The sequence below is a fragment of the Styela clava genome, chromosome 11, assembly GCF_964204865.1.
Source record: "Styela clava chromosome 11, kaStyClav1.hap1.2, whole genome shotgun sequence".
Classification (NCBI taxonomy): Eukaryota; Metazoa; Chordata; class Ascidiacea; order Stolidobranchia; family Styelidae; genus Styela; species Styela clava.
Genome location: NC_135260.1, coordinates 19,660,897 through 19,681,284, shown reverse-complemented (window position 1 = coordinate 19,681,284; position 20,388 = coordinate 19,660,897). Strand labels below are relative to the sequence as shown.

Here is a 20,388-nt window from a genome sequence, read left to right as displayed (position 1 = left end):
TCTAAAGTGTTATGCATGTATTGTGCAATATTACTGTATGTCGGAATCATAACTGACTTTAGCAGTGCAGATCTTTAAATAGCATTTCCCACCAATTTTGTTTAAATGAAATAGTTTGGTCAACGCTCATTGCAGTTAGGCCTGGAAGTTTCTGACTGCCGACTATATCCCTTTTCAAATAAGCAATGTTGTAAGAGACTTGTGCGATGATTTATTAGACACAGTGACTAACACAAAAACATTTATAATATGGAGAGTACGTTTATAAAATAAAAACAATGGCAGTACAAATTTATGTGTGAAGATGTATTGTGGTGAGATTGTATCTTGTATTCAACAAATGAATTTATTCAACCAGTTTCAAGCTGTAACACTTCACCATCTTCTTCATCATTTTTAGCAGCTTCCCTCTTGAGCAAAGTAGCTTGTTTGTGAAAATTTATATCTATACGACACGGATCCTGTTCCCAAGGCTCCCCATCTGCCTGAGCAGGAACTCTCGTTTTTATGATTATGGAAGCCTTTTTCACTTGCCCCAAGCGCACTGGCTCAGCCAAATTAACTTGAATCTGTGCCATATGAAAACTTGAAATCAAACCCATAACTTCTATTCTTCCATCATCAGGAATGGATTTATCCCACTGTACATCACCATCTGACCAGTTATCCCATATTTGGCAGCCACCTCCCCATGATGATATATTCAGAAACAAAATTCCTTCCAAATCTGGCAAATCCACTTTTTCATCGTCAAGCCATAGCTCAATATATTTATTCAAATCTTTACAGTGCTGCTCCAAAACATCTATTGCACCATACCCAAAATAGAATAGCTTGTTTAAGCTACGCTTTGTGAAAAGTGATGGCTTTTTTTGTCTTTGATTATGAAAGTTTAATGAGATTAAAGCATCACATCCAATGGAAAAGTAATTAGTCATAAATATGCTCTTTGTCTGTCTTCCCCATCCTAAATATGTTTTTTTGTATCTTATGTTAATCTTCCAACGATCAATATTTATGGGGTGCGTGTGCCGTAACTGTGACAAAAAATTTTCCATTGTATCTGACTCGTCAAAACTAGCTCCATACCCCAGCATGTTTGATAGGTCGTTACCTGTCCCGAGTGGCAACACTGATACCAGCGGCTGTGTTGTTAAGTTTAGCTCATCTATTGTAGTCAACACCCAGTTTACACTGCCATCTCCACCGCATACAAGCACAATAAACGTGGTTTGTGGAAGCAATTCACATAGTTCCAAAGTTGCTGCTGCTGGTTTGCTGCTTAAATCATGCACCTGTATTCAAATAAATGCAAAAATGTTAGAATTTGCCTTTCAGATGACAAACACCCGCTAAGACAAATTTGGCATGTTACATCGCTTATGGCAAGAGTTGACTATAGTTTGTAACTATAAGGCATGGTATTGGTGTTTGAGTTGACTTGTTGGCCAAGGTATAGATACGTTAGATAGTAAAATTTTGTGTGTTTTTTGCATGGTGTGATAAATTTTTCTCTGTCCCAAGCAGAATGTCGTCATAGATCATCTATCCATCGCTATATAATGACAATACATCCCATTTAATTAAACAATTACTTTTTGGCCGGTAATAAATAGTTCAGTGCATTAATTACTTATTACAATCTGGACTATAATTTGGCAATAATAGGGTCCAATTTGGGGACTGAAATGGTCTCGCCCACCTCTTCATGCACCCAATTCTGGCAACTTTGGTTGGGTAACTTGGCATTTGACTCCAACTATAATCAGCTTGGCAATATGTTTTCAATAGAATCTTCCTTTTATATTTTAATTAACAATTAGAAGATCGATCAATTTGGCAATGACAACCATTACAAAATTATCAATATGGTGTGGCAAATAATTTTTTTTGTTTACTGTATAGTATACCCTAAATTTATGGCGTTTTATTCTTACTTAAATAACTTCTCAGTGGTTGGGTGTGTGTGTGCCTGGTGGGTGCATGTGAGCGTGTGTGAAATAACTTAATAATTTTAGGTGAGTAAACACCACTTCCTCTTGACAAAACCTTCCATCTTATATTTTGTACATTATAAACCTTATCTAAGGTTTTGTTTGCTCCCCTGATTTCCTAATCAGTTCTTATTTATTTGTTTTTATCTGTCAAATGTGATTATGTAGTCGAAATAAACTTATACTTAACTAGGATAAAAGCGCATGGTACAGTTATTTTATATTACATTAAAACCAGCTAAGGTTGTTTGTTGAGTCTGTAAGTGTAAACTGATGTCATGTGAATCCTTGCCATTACAACACAGATCCTCAAAACTATTTTATCACTTGAAAATTCAAATCATAGAGTTGTTTATCGTGGTAGTAATCAGTACCTAGTACTTTAGAAAGGCATTTAAAATTGCCCATTCTACCAGAGATAGCAACAACAAACCAAAAAATTATATTTACTTGAACTTGGTTCAAGAGCATGCTGCATTGCTTCAATATATTAGAGCCTTGATTTGAACCACTTTTTCGATTTGCTAATACAAGAACCGGTTTCCAATCATGGAAAGTAGGTGGGTCTACGATTGCTGACACACTGGTGTGCCATTTTCCACGAAAGTTGAATACTCTCCATTTTAAACACCTTGATGGCAAGACCATGTCACGAAGGGGCCCATTTTCATTATTCCCAGCTGAGATTTGTGATTCTGAATTTCTGGCAGGGAACAACCACGACAACACTCTGTGAGTAAAGAGTCCCAACACCACAAATCCAAGAGAATAAGATAGAGGACTGTGGAGATAGGATGCCAAAATATTTTGCAATAAATCCTTCATATTCCTGTATTCAGCTACTGGTATTACTTTTTGTGAAACACATCCCAGTCAAACTTGCTTCTTCGTTAGCTGAATAAAATTAATCCTTGATAAAAGCATACCTCCATCTTCGTGGACAAACTCTCTGTTTTGCTCAGTTTATGGATTTTGCTTCGACCTTTGACCTAAGTATTTACCATATATCTGAGACAAAAAACCGGGACAGTACTACTGAGCTGAAAATTTATGGAACGATCTTCTCTCTCGTTTCGCGTTGTCCAAGAAAAGTCGATAAGACGGCTTAACCATATGGCAAACCACAGCCTCTTGTCCGGTTACCATTCCATTTCGGGTATGGGATTAGTTAGTTATTGGACACGTTTAGTGGCCATAACGATCGTTTCAATATTATGTTGTTGTTGTTCTTTGACACGTTTTTGAAAAAAAAAATCGCTTTTCTCTTCGAATACTGGACCAATTGCTTTGAAATTTTCAGTGGTTAAAGATTAATTTCTTCGCTAGAAGGCTATTACTTTTATTTATTTCAAAATTTTGCATGAATTCTATGAAATTTGATATTTCGTCTAAAATTTTGCTGTATTATTTTTTATCCATGGGAACACGGATTTTAGTCAGTGTCATGACTGGCTGTACGTTTTGATTCTGCAAAATTCTTGCTACTGGAAATTCAGAACTTTTTTGAGGGTACCGGTAGCGTCAAAGGTACCGGTAAAGACTGATTCGCTCTGGTCTAACGTGTCCATATATTTGTGCGTAGCTCTCTTGTTTGTTTTCGGAAGCAAGGACTTGGTGGTGGTGGAGATAGATATTGATTTGTTTCCGATACAAGTAACATTAAGTAAAAGCAATGACATTAAACAACGTCATTGGTAAAAGCAAACAACAATATCATAAAAATATATACGGAAGGGGTAAAACTTCTAAGGTGAGGTATGACAACAGAGAGAGAGAGATTTAATATTTGTCAGCCAGACAAAACATGAATACATTGATCATAATGATAATAAATATAAAGCAATACGAATAACGTTTTGTCGGTATGGACTAGAAGAAGCGATACGACCATGCGGTCATCAGAATCAGCTCCCACCATGTTCGCACCAATTGAAATAAGTTCACAGTAAAAATATTTATTAATATAAAGCGGTTATAAATTCTGGAATTCTGTATCTTTGGGAAATAAGGGATCTCGACCAAGGGTTTGACCTGTTCTTAAATGAGAAATATTTATTAGGAATTTGAGTACAAAAGTTCACAATATTTGCTTAAGTTTTATAGATTTGGATATTATAAAAACATTTGTATTCCATCTAATAATTTGCTAAAAACAATTTTTCATATCCACCCAGTATTTTACTTGTGGGTAGAGACGTAGTGTTCTTTGCGAACACCAAATTGTTGATGGAAGAAAAACATCTTGTTCTACAAAGTTAGCTAGTCTATTGTACATGACCTTTTTTAAAATCTTCAAAAAAGATGCGAGTATAGTATAGTTTTGGACATTTTAAGTGTCTCCGCCTTTATGGCGCGGTATGCTACTACTTAATCGATTTTGAATTCATCAATAAGTTGGCCCTATTGCAAAAAAGTATTGAAAACACGTGCCAGACAGAGCATGCTCCGATACCCTTAATTGGGATTCCATTAAGCCCATAGCCAGGTCAGGGTTCAGGTTGTGCGACATCTTGTGCGCATACTTCAGGAGCACTAAAGAATCTGATCAAATTATTCGTTAATTCTTTATCAAACCCTTTCTTGTTGGGTTTTTAAAACGAAATCTGAGCAAATAAAAGATCATAAACTGGCATAACTTGGCAAGAATTTTTTTTGAAGGCATATGATTCTGCATACACTTTAGAGATAAGATCGGGCCCAAAAATTCCTGCCCGGCCCGACTAATTAACTGTATTTGCAGGCCCGATCCCGAAGCAAACCCGAAATTTCATATTTTATTGAGGAGTTCTTTGAATTGTCATTGCAGGAGTTTAGTACAGTATGTGTCGTGCTGATGAGGCAACTTCTGTTTATTTGCAGACCACGGTTGATCGTGGCCAAAACGCCTCATTTAAAAAAGTCAGCGATAGAGAAGCCCGATCCTACTCGAATTTCGTGTCGGGCTCGGGCTACAGATCTTAACTCTAAATTACACCAATGACATTAAACAACATGATAGGCAACTCTGACGTCACTCCGTAAGACTGCAAGCTAAAGATTGTATTTCATGATACGCTCCAATGCACACATTTCTCGTCGCCTTTCGCGACCGTTTTCAGCTCGCTTTTGCTACTCGGCGTCTTCTTTACGTGTAGTACCTGCCTTTTTGCAACTGTAACGAAAGAAAATAATCTCTATATCTAAGAAGTTTTACTCACTTGAAAAGCTGGAATGGCAGACAAGCTGTAAAGAGCAATTCTGGATATCATAGACGTTTTTTATCAGAGAAGATTACAAACGCGATAGCGGAAAGATTTGTGTGGAACATTTTGCAGATAATAACAAATTTCAAAGTCAGTAATTTTAATGTTTGCGCGTAAACATTGAAATTTCATTTAAGGAGGTTGTCATACAGGACAGCAAAACTGTTTTTACTTCTCCTAACGGTGCTGTGATACAATTCCATAACACAAAGTTTGCACCTATCGAACTTGCTTTTGTAGGTGAATTAATTAGACATATTACATATTCAGTTAATCGTAGGTAACATTGCTAGTACATAATGCCTCGTAGATAGGTTTGTTTAAATTTAGGAATTCAGCTCATAGCCCACTAATTAATATTATCTTCTATGCAGGAGGTTGCAGGGCTGAATTCAACTTGCAGCCTTACCGATCACCTGACCATGCTCATTTAGTTTGGCTCGAGCAAGTCTTCTTGAAAAACTTGTGTGAATGGAAACTACCTATATGTTTTGCTTTTCTCCGATTTTAGAAGAAAAATTTATTCTGAGGGATTTCGCATATAATTCTCATTGGTTGTTGGCTGTTTATAATTTCTATTAATTGTGATTATAACAAAGAGTTAAAAAAAAAATTACGTAATTTACTGGCACCTCTTTCTTGTCAATATTCCAAGCTGAGGTAATAAACAAGACAATACATTTATGTCATCTGGAAGCAAAATATGCACACTAATTAATAGTTTGACACATTGAGATAACACAACATCAGAAAATACAAGTTAAAGATATGTATGACCATCACATGGTATTTAAAATTATAGAGGCTGTGGAGTATGAAAAGTTCAAGACAAAGAAAAGAACAAAAATTCATAGCTCATGAACTCTCAATTTTGCCTCCATTACTTTGTGAAGGCCAATATATTTCGAGTGGCTGAATTAGTTTACCTTTATGATAGCAACGATTTTGTTTTTAATATAGCAAGATTTTTTTCAATTTAATTGAAGTGATATTATTTCCCAAAGCAATGCTTGAATCGTCTAGAATAGATCAGTGGTGTCAAACTCATGGGTTTTCGAGAGCCGCATTGCATTTTGGAAATTGTAAAAAGGGCCGCAAACAGTTTTTGATAATGTATACTTGAAAGATATTTTTAAGATAGTTTTAGTTTGTGACATATGTTGTGATGCAACTAAACAGTTGGATTAAGTTTCATTATTTTCAAATGCAATTACATATTAATATTTGCATTCCACTATTATTACAAGTTACTGTATTTATTACAAAAAATCATAAAATTCTATGTACATCCATCAAAATCATTTTTTAACAAACTTTGGATAAGGAAAGAATAATACATACACTAAAAATGACTTAATTTAAATATAGGGACCTAAAATTAACAAAAATACTACAGTATAAACTCAATGTTTTTTTAATTACATTTGTCCTGCTGAAATAATTTTATAGTACCAACTCTAACTAACGAGGTCACATGATCATGGGCTAATCTGGATCTTTGCGAAAATTAATTTCAGTAATGCGAAAAAGTTATTTTTATATTTTCATGTATAGATCAGTAAAAAAACACATGACGGATTTTTTTGACAAGACATTTCGCACAACATTGCGTGGCATAGGATTGCTTGAATTATTATTGATATTGATTTTTAGTAACTAAGTCGTTGTATAATTATATTAATATACAAACACATGAAAATTTTCTGTTCAAAGTTGCTCTTCGAATTTGTCATATTGACTGCTGAGCTTATTGTGTTTTTTTTATTGTATTGATGGAAATATGACAAATTAAACAATGTGCTTCAGAATTTTGTGAAATGCAGAAATATTGCAACTCTCATTTGCTTTGAAAATGCCACCTTCTTCATGTACTTTGCGTTTAATTTAATCACTCAAGTGTTTTATTCAAGTATTCTTTTGCTAGCTTGATGTGTATTCTTAATTGGGTCAAAATGTGAACAAAAAAAAAATTCACTACTTTCAGTAAATTGTTTTCTGTGTGAATAATCAATTTCACTTTAAAAGGTTTAAAAAATCTATTACATTTAGATAGAAAAAAACTTCCAAAATACTATTACAATTATTGCTAAGCGTTCGAGGGCCGCACTGGAAGTTCTCTGGGGCCGCGAGTTTGACATCCCTGGTCTAGATTGAAGTTGTCCAAAATATAGATAACAGTATTTTATCATGAATCATGATTTTACCCTTTCCTGAATTGCTTCTATAGTACTACCAAAAGTTGACGAACCACATATAACACAGGTGTAGTGAGTTAGCCGTAATCCTCATTTTCCAAAGCTGTTTTAAGTATGTCTGGCGTGTTTTGTGCCTTTTCACAAATAGGACCGCTTATGCAATCTCACGCTTTAGAATTTTTTGTTATTTTCCTTAAGCCCTGCAGGATGTGGGGGGCATACACAACTCTATCGGAGGGTCAAATGTCTTTGCATGCCTCCATAGGTTGTTCTTGTATTGCAGACATTTATGGAGTACTCTAATTATACTTCTGGGAATCACACGATCACTGATATGTCGCCAGACTTCTGACATCTCCTTTTCTGCTATAGTTGTCCTGTGAATAAATAATAGGAAATTGAGATTAGACGATTTGTTGAAACTTTTGCTTTATGTCGGCTTAATTTCTTGATTGATATACTTACTATTTTTGCTATTGCCTCTTGTGCTGCAGGAGTCTCACAATGCTTAGACAGGTTTGTCCACATTCACATCTGAAGAAAGAGAGGAGATTTATTAATTTTCGTCAACAATAAATGAAGCAGTCTATATGATTTAGAATGGAAAAGCTAATAAATCCAATATCTCATGTTTGATGTAAAAAATGTTTTACTGAACTTGGTATATAAACCAACTAATAAAGGAATTTAGTCAGAAAATTACAAGCATTCGTGGCTCCATATACTTGAGAGATCAGACTATACAATATAGACCGGTATGAGTGAAATGTTAGGTGAACTTGTTAACCCTTTGATTCAATCCTCACTGATTAAAAAAATCTAAATGGAGGTGCATGAACTATTTGAAACCATAAGGGGTAAGTAAATATGCAATTTCGGCAAATGGGCAACTACGTACCGTACTGAATTAATAACTTCGTAGTATTTGACAAAAGCTGGCTTTCCCACATGTACTTAACAGTGCGATGCCCGGGTGTGATATACAACAATAGTATTTACCCTACCTTTTTCCGATTTCTTTTTACCTCAACTTTCCAAAATATCATTAAAATCGACGACAACTGTCAAAGCCGGCAGAACACCATTCGTGCTATGCCTTGAAAGCAGCACACATCCGCTCGTTTTCGTCTCGTCAAGTATGTGCATTGGAGCGTGCTATCGGATACGATCTTCGGCCAAAAATGCCGTAGTTGCGCATCCTGTTGCTTAATATCATTGATTACACTTACTAGAGATCAATACATTCTAATGACGTCCTAAAAATAGCCATATTGTTCTGAATATATGATCGAGAAAAACTGTTTTCTTCGTGTTTGGATGTTTTTGGTCTATCGATATGCACTGTATTACTTACCCTTGAGATAGGATAGGATTTACATATTTATCCCGGGGAGAGGAAAGCCGATAAGACGACTTAACCATATGGCGAACCATGGCCTCTCGTCCGGTTACCATTCCATGTCGGGTATGCGATTAGTTATTTTTTTGCGGAAGCTTGGACTTGATGGTGGAGAAAGCCACCAAACATTGCACAGGGCTTCTTCGAGCCTCTCAAACACTGGGGTTCCGCACCACCGAAAAGCACTGGTCTAAAATCATAACGAGACCATAGCCTCGTGATTAAAATGTTAGACGTAACTGTGCTTGCATCGCAGATTAAAATTCTAAGCTGTTTTCATGATATTGTAGCAAGTACATAAGGATAGTTACTGTGTATTTTAATATTTTCACCCCTTATTGTTAGGAGTGCATGTTATTTGCCTGAAACAAGGTCGTTGTCCCAATTCATTTCCTTTATGATGTATTTCTCTCACTCAGTGTAGCTTGTCTTTGCCGTTCTTTGTTAGTTAGAAATTTGGTTTCATCACATATACTTGCTTTAAGGTTTAAACTTTAAAGTGTAATTCGTTTTTGGATCAATTCGATTGTGCAACTTTACAATATAACAATTGGCATTCAATACATTGTGTGCTTTTTGACCTCTGAAGGAGTCAAGATCGGAGTTAAACTCTGTTAACGTGTGTTCAATAACACGGGAGTGTGGACACGCAGATAGGGTCGAATCTTTGTTGCCCTATAATATATGTATCGCATTTTTTTCTGAGTAATCTGTACAAGGCTCTGAACAAGCAGTCACGAGTATGTAGACAGCTATTATGTCGTTTGTAAAGAAATAAATCTATCGGACAAGAATGTTCTCATTCTCTGGCGTGTTTGTTAACTGCTCTTCGAACAAGACTCCGTCTATCATAAACAAGTAGATACTATGGTATAAAAAGAACCCAATCTTTTCAAGTTATATGAAAGAATGAATCTGCCTTGAGAAGAATAGAACCACACTATTTCTGGAAAGTTTTTGGAGGAACAAGACTGTTCCCGTTTTGCGTTGTTTTATTTATTTGGGGAATAATAGGACCTCGCCATTATTACCCCCATCGTCTTAACTATATGATAGGGATAGCACTTATACCTAATGAGGTCCGAGGAATATAGGCAAAAAAACTTACAAATATGTCAATATTTTTGTTGTGTACTTATGTAGCCTACTATTGTTCAATTTAAATATCGCATATCTGTAAGGGTCTGGAAACTTGGACGTTTCCGGCGTTCGTTGTGCCTACTTCTTTCAAGGACGAACGAATGACCGTCGTAATAACGAGGGTTTCGCATGAATGGATTTTCTGACACGGTTCAATCAGTTCAATCACCACGCATTGTTACGGTACCGGTACCGTACCAGCGACCAAAGTTACCTTAGCAGACATCTCTCAGCAGACATCTCTCTCGTTTTCGGAACGGTAATATAGGGTTGCCAGAAAACGATTTAACATTGCGTATAAAACGCGCTGCGGAAAATATGAATGCTGGGTGAAATTCAGTTGCCAGATTTATGACCGATTATAATCACTGCTTTCCGTATTCCACGTAAACTTTCGTAATTTTCAATGGCCGGCCACATTTATAAAAGTGATAAAAGGAAAACACATAATACCATCATCTCGATCAAAGTTTAATAAACTTTGTATGTCGGAAAAATGATATGATTTCTTTTCAAACATGGCCCAAACAAGAATTATACATCAAAATCACTAAATATCGGTATGACACCCAAAAATACTGCACTTTCCGATGACGTGCCCCACTTTTAGATAAGATATCTCAAAAGAGCATATTGTAAAGTCATCTCGAACTAAGTTTCATAAAATTTGTATGGGGGGAAGATATAATATTATCTTCTCAAACATGGTCCAAACAAGAATTTTACACCGAAATCACTAAATATCGGTATTGAACCCAAAAATTCAGCACTTTTCGATTACGTGCCCCACTTTTAGATAAGATATCTCAAAAGAGCATTTTGTAAAATCATCTCGATCCAAGTTTGTTATAAAATTTGTAGGGGGGGAACATATAATAATATCTTCTCAAACATGGCCCAAACAAGAATTTTACATCGAAATCACTAAATATCGGTATTAAACCCAAAAATTCTGCACTTTTCGATTACGTGCCCCACTTTTAGATAAGATATCTCAAAAGAGCATATTGTAAAATCATCTCGATCCAAGTTTTATAAAATTTGTATGGGGGGAACATATAATAATATCTTCTCAAACATGGCCCAAGCAAGAATTTTACATCGAAATCACTAAATATCGGTATTAAACCCAAAAATTCTGCACTTTTTGATTACGTGCCCCAATTTTAGATAAGATATGTCAAAAGAGCATATTGTAAAGTCATCTCGATCCAAGTTTTATAAAATTTTTTATGGGGGGGGGGGGGAGATATAATAATATCTTCTCAAACATGGCCCAAACAAGAATTTTACATCGAAATCACTAATTATCGGTATTAAACCCAAAAAAACTGCACTTTCCGATGACGTGCCCCACTTTTAGATAAGATATCTCAAACGAGCATATTGTAAAGTCATCTCGATCCAAGTTTTATAAAATTTGTATGGGGGGAACATATAATAATATCTTCTCAAACATGGCCCAAACAAGAATTTTACATCGAAATCACTAAATATCGGTATGACACCCAAAAATACTGCACTTTCCGATGACGTGCCCCACTTTTAGATAAGATATCTCAAAAGAGCATATTGTAAAATCATCTCGATCCAAGTTTGTTATAAAATTTGTATGGGGGGAACATATAATAATAACTTCTCAAACATGGCCCAAGCAAGAATTTTACATCGAAATCACTAAATATCGGTATTATTATTAAACCCAAAAATTCTGCACTTTTTGATTACGTGCCCCAATTTTAGATAAGATATCTCAAAAGAGCATATCGTAAAGTCATCTCGATCCAAGTTTTATAAAATTTGTATGGGGGGAACATATAATAATATCTTCTCAAACATGGCCCAAACAAGAATTTTACATCGAAATCACTAAATATCGGTATTAAACCCAAAAATTCTGCACTTTTTGATTACGTGCCCCAATTTTAGATAAGATATGTCAAAAGAGCATATTGTAAAGTCATCTCGATCCAAGTTTTATAAAATTTGTATGGGGGGAACATATAATAATATCTTCTCAAACATGGCCCAAACAAGAATTTTACATCGAAATCACTAATTATCGGTATTAAACCCCAAAAAACTGCACTTTTCGATTACGTGCCCCACTTTTAGATAAGATATCTCAAAAGAGCATATTGTAAAGTCATCTCGATCCAAGTTTTATAAAATTTGTATGGGGGGAACATATAATAATATTCTCTCAAACATGGCCCAAGCAATAATTTTACATCGAAATCACTAAATATCGGTATTATACCCAAAAATTCTGCACTTTTTGATTACGTGCCCCAATTTTAGATCAGATATGTCAAATGAGCATATTGTAAAGTCATCTCGATCCAAGTTTTATAAAATTTGTATTGGGGGAACATATAATAATATCTTCTCAAACATGGCCCAAACAAGAATTTTACATCGAAATCACTAATTATCGGTATTAAACCCCAAAAAACTGCACTTTCCGATGACGTGCCCCACTTTTAGAAAAGATATCTCAAACGAGCATATTGTAAAGTCATCTCGATCCAAGTTTTATAAAATTTGTATGGGGGGAACATAAAATAATATCTTCTCAAACATGGCCCAAACAAGAATTTTACATCGAAATCACTAAATATCGGTATTAAACCCAAAAATTCAGCACTTTTCGGTTACGTGCCCCACTTTTAAATAAGATATCTCAAACGAGCATATTGTAAAGTCATCTCGAACTAAGTTTCATAAAAATTGTATGGGGGGAACATATAATAATATCTACTCAAACATGTCCCAAACAAGAATTTTACATCGAAATCACTAAATATCGGTATTAAACCCAACAATTCTGCACTTTTAGATTACGTGCCCCACTTTTAGATAAGATATCTCAAAAGACCATATTGTAAAGTCATCTCGAACTGAGTTTCATAAAATTTGTATGTGGGGAACATATAATAATATCTTCTCAAACATGGCCCAAACAAGAATTTTACATCGAAATCACTAAATATCGGTATTAAACCCAAAAATTCTGCACTTTTCGATTACGTGCCCCACTTTTAAATAAGATATCTCAAAAGAGCATATTGTAAAGTCGTCTCGAACTAAGTTTCATAAAAATTGTATGAGGGGAACATATAATAATATCTTCTCAAACATGGCCCAAACAAGAATTTTACATCGAAATCACTAAATATCGGTATTAAACCCAAAAATTCTGCACTTTTCGATTACGTGCCCCACTTTTAGATAAGATATATCAAAAGAGCATATTGTGAAGTCATCTCGAACTGAGTTTCATAAAATTTGTATGGGGGGAACATATAATAATATCTTCTCAAACATGGCCCAAACAAGAATTTTACATCGAAATTACTAAATATCGGTATTAAACCCAAATATTCTGCACTTTTCGATTACGTGCCCCACTTTTAGATAAGATATCCCAAAAGAGCATTTTATGAAGTCATCTCGAACCAAGTTTCGTAAAAATTGTATGGGGGGATTAATGTAAAATTGTATATTTTTTCTCGCTTAAAACTGGCCCGATCGTCAACATTTTAAGAAGGTTGGTCTTAGTAGTAAGCCACCACACCACGTCAAGGTGCCAACCATCGTGGTGGTTTTCATCTCAAACTGGCGACGATCGAGAGAGAAAACCCCTAACTTTGGCATAATTGCAAAAGGTAAACCAGACTGATCATTTGCGTGTCTATGAAGCCGGTGGATCTGGAAAATAATTAGAGTTTTAGGCATGTGGTGAAAAAATTCAGCTTCGATTGCACTTCTCGCAATTCCATTCAATTCAGTTGCCTCAGTTGGCACCGGAGTATTGCAACATTTCGGGTGGTACCATTCCAAACATGAAGTGCATTCTACCATAGTCTGATTTTGTATGTAGGGCAGTCGGCAGTTGCAAAAAATCTGAATATCTGTAAATTTCGTATTAGCTTTATTGTGGTTTCGATCGATGTCAAAATTTGGTAAAAATCGTTCAGAACTTATACCATCATGAATTTTGTTTCGCAGATATTTTTCATCAAAAACTATATCCTCTGGTCTAATTCTTTCGCAGAGAGCTATGCAAAAACTCATTGCAAATGGTCCGCATGATGCACCTAACGTTTGTTGCTGGACGGGAGGAAATTCAATCTGTAGTTTGTTTGTTCCTAATGTTGGTCGCATGAGAAGCGAAATGACATATTCGTCTTTTTCCGTGTATTTCATGTACGAACTATCATAGATTTGAATGATATTCTGATTGAACGAAAATATGCTAGACGCAGCTACCCAGTGATTATCATGCACGAACAGAATTTGAATGTATTTTCTGAACGGAGCGTAGACTTTTGGACCAGATATCGTGGTATAAAGTGTCGTGCTTTGGAGGCCGTCAGCATTTGGGTACTGCGATGACAAAATTAGCGATGCGGTATTCACAATGTCCGATGTGAACCAATGCTTTCGGAAATTAGTATTGGAGCTCAATATTTCAAAGTCAATTTTGGACTTATGCACCAAGTTTCGGAAATCAATTTGGGGTGAACTAAATCGTAACGCCATTGATTGAGAAGACGCCTCAGAAGTGATGTCCGTTTTCAATATATCTTTATCAGGCAATTCTATTGGGCGAGAAGCTCTCAGAGGTCTAGACGGTGGCTGTAAATAGATACCTTTCGATTTATCACTACCCTGATTTCTACATCTTTTACCCCATTTCTCAATTTCTTGGTCAATTTGGTCTCTGTTTTCGACTTTTTTGGACGTACAATCAAATTATCCTGATATTCCCTAATTAGGGAATCATGAAGTTGATCATACACTACAGCGATCTCGTCAAGACGTTTAAACCGCCTGTTGTTAAAACGAGTACGCTTAAGTTCCTGTTGACTTTTCTCCATTATTCCCTGCGTTCGATTATCTTTTGCTAAGTTCAGTTTGTTAGAGACCGAGGATTTAGCGTAAAATTGTCTATACTTTTCATAGCCTATTGTTTTACCATACCTGCCCAAATCACCTACTAGCAAAGCTCCCCACAAACAAATTTTGGGCACATAAAATGTTTTAAATTTAGTCATTACTTCCGGGCAATAAAAACAGTTTGAACCACATAAACCAGCGTCAGTAGCAATTTTGTAGCTCTAGCAATATCCAGATATAGTAATTCGGTAAAAGGATTCCTCTCACTCCAGTCTGCATCTGGTAGAAGTTCATCAGATGCATCCTGATTGAAAACACATTCGGGTGGGGATAGAATATCTTGTTTTTCGATACGCTTTTTCAAGTAAGACCAGCTATTAGCAACAAGATTTGAATTCAGGGCTATTAATATTATTGTCAAATGGTAAACGATTTTACGAAGTTTTTTCATTTCATTTGCAGCAAACAAGCAACCCAAATATATACATGAGTTCACGTTTTACTTTTGGAACCCTACAAGCTAATTGCTTAAAATTTTTCATGGTATGGCTGGTGCATAGGTGAAGAAAGAGTCGGGAAAGCATATCCAAATTCGCACTGCCTTGAATGACCGAATAACAGCGCGATATGTAGGCCTCAAGAATTTCGCGCATTATTACTTGAATTATTGATTTGATGAGGGCCATACTACCATCACATATAAAAGCCTTTGCGGGAAATCGTTTGGTCAATTTCGAAACATCAGAACGAAATTGTGACAAAAAGTTCGAAATATTTGCAATGTTGTGCCGATTCGTAACAAACGTTGCAACAGCAAATGGGGACTTGCCCTTTTGGGGATGGCGATTTTCTATTTCGTAAATGTAATATGGACTTTGGGCACCGGAAGGAAGTATCCCACCAGTAGCGTCAATATAAATTATGTCATTTTGAGCATTATGGATAAATATTCTTACAGACTGTTCCGACCACAACATAATACCTGGTGGAACTCGTGAAATTTGCTGCAAGGTTCCACGAATTAACTTATTATTGCATTTTTCGGCCTGAAATTTTCTTAAACAGTCAAGCGAATTCCATTGATTATCGAAATCTGGGACATTTACCATTCTAGCCTCATATCGCGCCTTTTTTGATACAGCCTGTGACGGAGCATCGTCCCTATTACCAGAATGAAAAACATCGGAAGAGAGCGCACCAATTTTTTTCAAATACATATTACGAGGAAGAGAATGAATCAATTTTCCTTTCAATTCCTTCCGCCGTTTTCCCTTAAGTCGGATTGATTTAATACCAACGTGATACCTATTTCCCGAATACCTAACATGGAACATGCGGAGGTCTCTGCGATAGGATACTACAGAAATTTTGCGACTGCAACCTGTGAAGCAACAATGCCCACTGCAAGCAAAAATACGATTAGCCAATATTCCAGAATTTACTGTGTGCCATCGAAATGCATATGAACAGTAAGGGTCACTCTCTTTGATAGCTTCTCTAAAAACATCAGCCCAATTAGAATTTTTTATTTTTTGCCCAGCAACGGAGTTGAAAAGACTGTTCCAATTCCTGGTGTCCATTTTAAATTTTGCATTTTTTATTGGATTTTCACGTTCCCAAATACCATGTGCTTGCACTGAGGTTTGCGCACCTTATCATCAAAATCAGTTCCATGCGCGTCTAAAAATATGTATGAATTGTTACTAACCTGCTTCAATTTGTTAGCACAGCTCTCTTTCAGGGACGTAGGCGGTGTGTTTTCTTTGTGACAAATTTTGGTAGTCGAATTGCTAATTTTAATTTCAGAATGAAAATCAGAAGAATGGTCATCCCTTTTGGTATTTTTAAATCCTTCATCGCCTGATGTGTCAGGAAATGAATTTTCATTGATTTTCAGTGTTTTTGAGTTATTGTTCCAAAAATGTTGCAATTTTCGAATATAATTTTTCAATTCACCTTTGGCAAATTTTTTGTTCCAAATTAGTTTTGCTAATTTGCTCCAGGCTGCTTGGGAATTTGGATTAAATGATCCCATATCATTTATTGCAGTTACCAACGACTGAGTTGACAATTTGTTTTCGGAAAACACACCGCCCGACTGTTTATAAATTAAAGAAGGGTAAGCATTTTTATCAGGCGAAGATGATCTCTGTAACTTCTTCCGTGGAATGGGACAATTACTTTTGACTTTATCAGATCTACTAAAAGAGGGAGGAGGAGAAAAAAAAGACCTGCTAGTATGTTTTGGCTGTTCATTCCCGTGCAGCATAGTAATATCAGAAATAGCCCCAGTAGAAACGACAGAAGTAGTGAAAGATGAGGCCGTAGAGACCTTTCGGCGTAAGATGGTCGGGAATGAGAGGGACGCAAACATGGCGCAGGTTGCAAAGAAACTGAAGTTTTTGGCCGAACAACCACACTGGCATAGAACACCAAAGATACGAGGGGTGGGTGGGGCTGAGTGCTGAAGGATGAAACAGAGTCGAGGAGGAAGGGCTTCCAGATGATCCTTTTCCTTCGTCGAGAAATCGATCTACTAGAAGTAGGGATTAATTTTGTCCCAGTTCCAACAGAAAAACCTACAGCGGGGAAATCATTCTTCAAAAACAAGCAAGAGTCATACTTACATAATATGCTTCCAGTAGTTATTTGTGTAGATTCGGGAGTTTTGTCTAAAAATAATTTTTGTTAGCATATGTTAACATTTGCACGAATCATCATTATAATTTCAATACATTACACTGTGTAAAACTCATTTTGTTACCGGCTTCTAATAAATATTTTTTGATTCATTACGCCACAAAAACTGGAGAAAACGAACAATATTTTTTTAATTTTGTATTTAAAAAATAGGGGCTATTTCCCCAAAATTATACTTTCAGTATAATTGCAGGCTTGTGCTATTTTTTATTATTTTGATATTTCAAAGATATGTTTCTTTTGTTTTATGTGTAAAATTTCGAAGAATTAATGCAAGCTCATTTTGAATAACTTTTTAGTGACTAAAATAACCTGAATTGATAAAAAGAAGATTTGTTTTTTAAAAATAATTTTAATTAAATAATTTTAATTTTTTTGGTGAATTTTAGGTCATTTCAAGATTTTTGACATAGAATACATGAAACACATCTCAACCGAAATTGAAAAAAAGTGATTTCTTGTATGTACATGTCAAAAGCTAACAGCAAATACAGGGAAAAGGTGGGAAGTTGAATATATATATAGTAATAACAATTTTTTTAAGCGTATACCCTGAATGTTGCGTTTTTCAAAAATAATGACACCATAAACGTCCCACCTTTTCGTACAATTCTTGCTACTACGGACTCGAGAATCTGCATGTATCTCGCCAAACCACGATCCGACAGATGTAAATGGTCGCTCCAATACGAAGGATTTCTGCCAACGTCAAGATCCAGAAGAGGTATAGAGTGCAGCTTGGCAATCGCATCCATGTCCCTATTGGCTGCAGCAGTGGAACATTTTGACTGGGACAATATCTTCGATAACAGTATCTGAAAATGAAGCATGTATTCTCTTACATTGGCTGTCAACCCGACAAATATTAAGTGGATTTGTACATCCAAAAAATATCTATATTTTATGATTAGGCTCCATCAATCACTGCTCTGGTACGATGCCGAGAAAAAAGTACTAAAAAGTTTATCACTTGGATCAAATTGAAACAACAAATTTTTTTTATTTACAGAAATATACCTGGACTGGACCAGATATAGTTGTGGAACAAACCTTGGCTCCCGGATAAGCCTGCTTGCTGGCTTCGACCAGCTTCTCGGCGTATACTCGGGATTGTTTGCCCCAGCCAACAGATCCTGCAACATCGTTGGTCCCCAGAGCCAACAAAAGATAATCCACGCCGGAAAACGACTCCGTCCCCAAAATCTCCGCCACGCCATGTCGTAGTTGGCCGCCCGGCAAACAAATTGACGAAAGCGAAAACGGAGATGAAGGCGACGGAGAGACCACCTATATTAAAATTCTTGTTTGGGCCATGTTTGAAAAGATATTATTATATGTTCCCCCCATACAAATTTTATGAAACTTAGTTCGAGATGACTTTACAATATGCTCTTTTGAGATATCTTATCTAAAAGTAGGGCACGTAATCGAAAAGTGCAGAATTTTTGGGTTTAATACCAATATTTAGTGATTTCGATGTAAAATTCTTGTTTGGGCCATGCTTGAGAAGATGTTATTATATGTTCCCCCCATACAAATTTTATGAAACTTAGTTCGAGATGACTTCACAATATACTCAGTTGAGATATCTTATCTAAAAGTGGGGCACGTAATCGAAAAGTGCAGAATTTTTTGGTTTAATACCGATATTTAGTGATTTCGATGTAAAATTCTTGTTTGGGCCATGTTTGAGAAGATATTATTATATGTTCCCCCCATACAAATTTTATAAAACTTGGATCGAGATGACTTTACAATATGCTCTTTTGAGATATCTTATCTAAAAGTGGGGCACGTAATCGAAAAGTGCAGAATTTTTGGGTTTAAAACCGATATTTAGTGATTTCGATGTAAAATTCTTGTTTGGGCCATGTTTGAGGAGATATTATTATATGTTCCCCCCATACAAATTTTATAAAACTCGGATCGAGATGACTTTACAATATGCTCTTTTGAGATATCTTATCTAAAAGTGGGGCACGTCATCGGAAAATGCAGTATTTTTGGGTTTAATACCGATATTTAGTGATTTCGATGTAAAATTGTTGTTTGGGCCATGTTTGAGAAGATATCATTATATCTTCCCCCCATACAAATTTCATGAAACTCAGTTCGAGATGACTTTACAATATGCTCTTTTGGGATATCTTATCTAAAAGTGGGGCACGTCGTCGGAAAGTGCAGTATTTTTGGGTGTAATACCGATATTTAGTGATTTCGATGTATAATTCTTGTTTGGGCCATGTTTGACAAGAAATCATATCATTTTTCCGACATACAAAGTTCATTAAACTTTGATCGAGATGATGGTATTATGTGTTTTCCTTTTTATCACTTTTATTAATGTGGCCGGCCATTGAAAAGTACGAAAGTTTACGTGGAATACGGTGATTATAATAGGGCATAAATCTGGCAACTGAATTTCACCCAGCATTCATATTTCCGCAGCGCGTTTTATACGCAATGTTAAATCGATTTCTGGCAACCCTATTTCACCGTTCCGAAAACGAGAGAGATATCTGCTGAGAGATGTCTGCTAGGGTAACTTTGGTGTACCAACGCGATAATAATACACCCTCATTGTTCATTGTGCGCTATTTCTAATGCTACCTCACTGTTCGTAATATCCTGTTTCAATTACGCCATTAGAAAGAAACAAATGGAACATACCGGTACCGCTGTACCGGTACCGGTTGCCTTGCTTGTAGTTGTACATTTGGCGGCTTAAGCAATTTGGTACCCTACGGTATATCTGTATGTGGAAAATCTGTCTTATGATCAAGCTGCTGAATTCCAATAATTCAAAATCTGGTGCT

The 20,388-nt window shown here is 35.9% G+C and overlaps 1 protein-coding gene and 2 long non-coding RNA genes across 3 annotated transcripts; all 3 read right to left on the bottom strand.

Moving 5' to 3' along the window:
- Window positions 1-188: 188 nt before the first annotated feature.
- On the bottom strand, window positions 189-3,105 carry LOC120346939 (diacylglycerol kinase epsilon-like). The gene is made up of 2 exons (XM_039416732.2): window positions 2,445-3,105; window positions 189-1,295 (listed from the first exon to the last, which is right to left on the bottom strand). Exons 1-2 carry the CDS (start codon window positions 2,817-2,819, stop codon window positions 351-353), a joined length of 1,320 nt encoding a protein of 439 aa, XP_039272666.1. The 5' UTR covers window positions 2,820-3,105; the 3' UTR covers window positions 189-350.
- A 2,741-nt stretch (window positions 3,106-5,846) lies between these two features.
- On the bottom strand, window positions 5,847-8,558 carry LOC144429866 (uncharacterized). The gene is made up of 3 exons (XR_013479122.1): window positions 8,436-8,558; window positions 7,897-7,965; window positions 5,847-7,808 (listed from the first exon to the last, which is right to left on the bottom strand). It is a non-coding gene; the product is annotated as an uncharacterized LOC144429866 (long non-coding RNA).
- Window positions 8,559-16,445: 7,887 nt separating this feature from the next.
- Window positions 16,446-18,361, bottom strand: LOC144429610 (uncharacterized). The gene is made up of 3 exons (XR_013478905.1): window positions 18,171-18,361; window positions 17,500-17,544; window positions 16,446-16,552 (listed from the first exon to the last, which is right to left on the bottom strand). It is a non-coding gene; the product is annotated as an uncharacterized LOC144429610 (long non-coding RNA).
- Window positions 18,362-20,388: the final 2,027 nt, after the last annotated feature.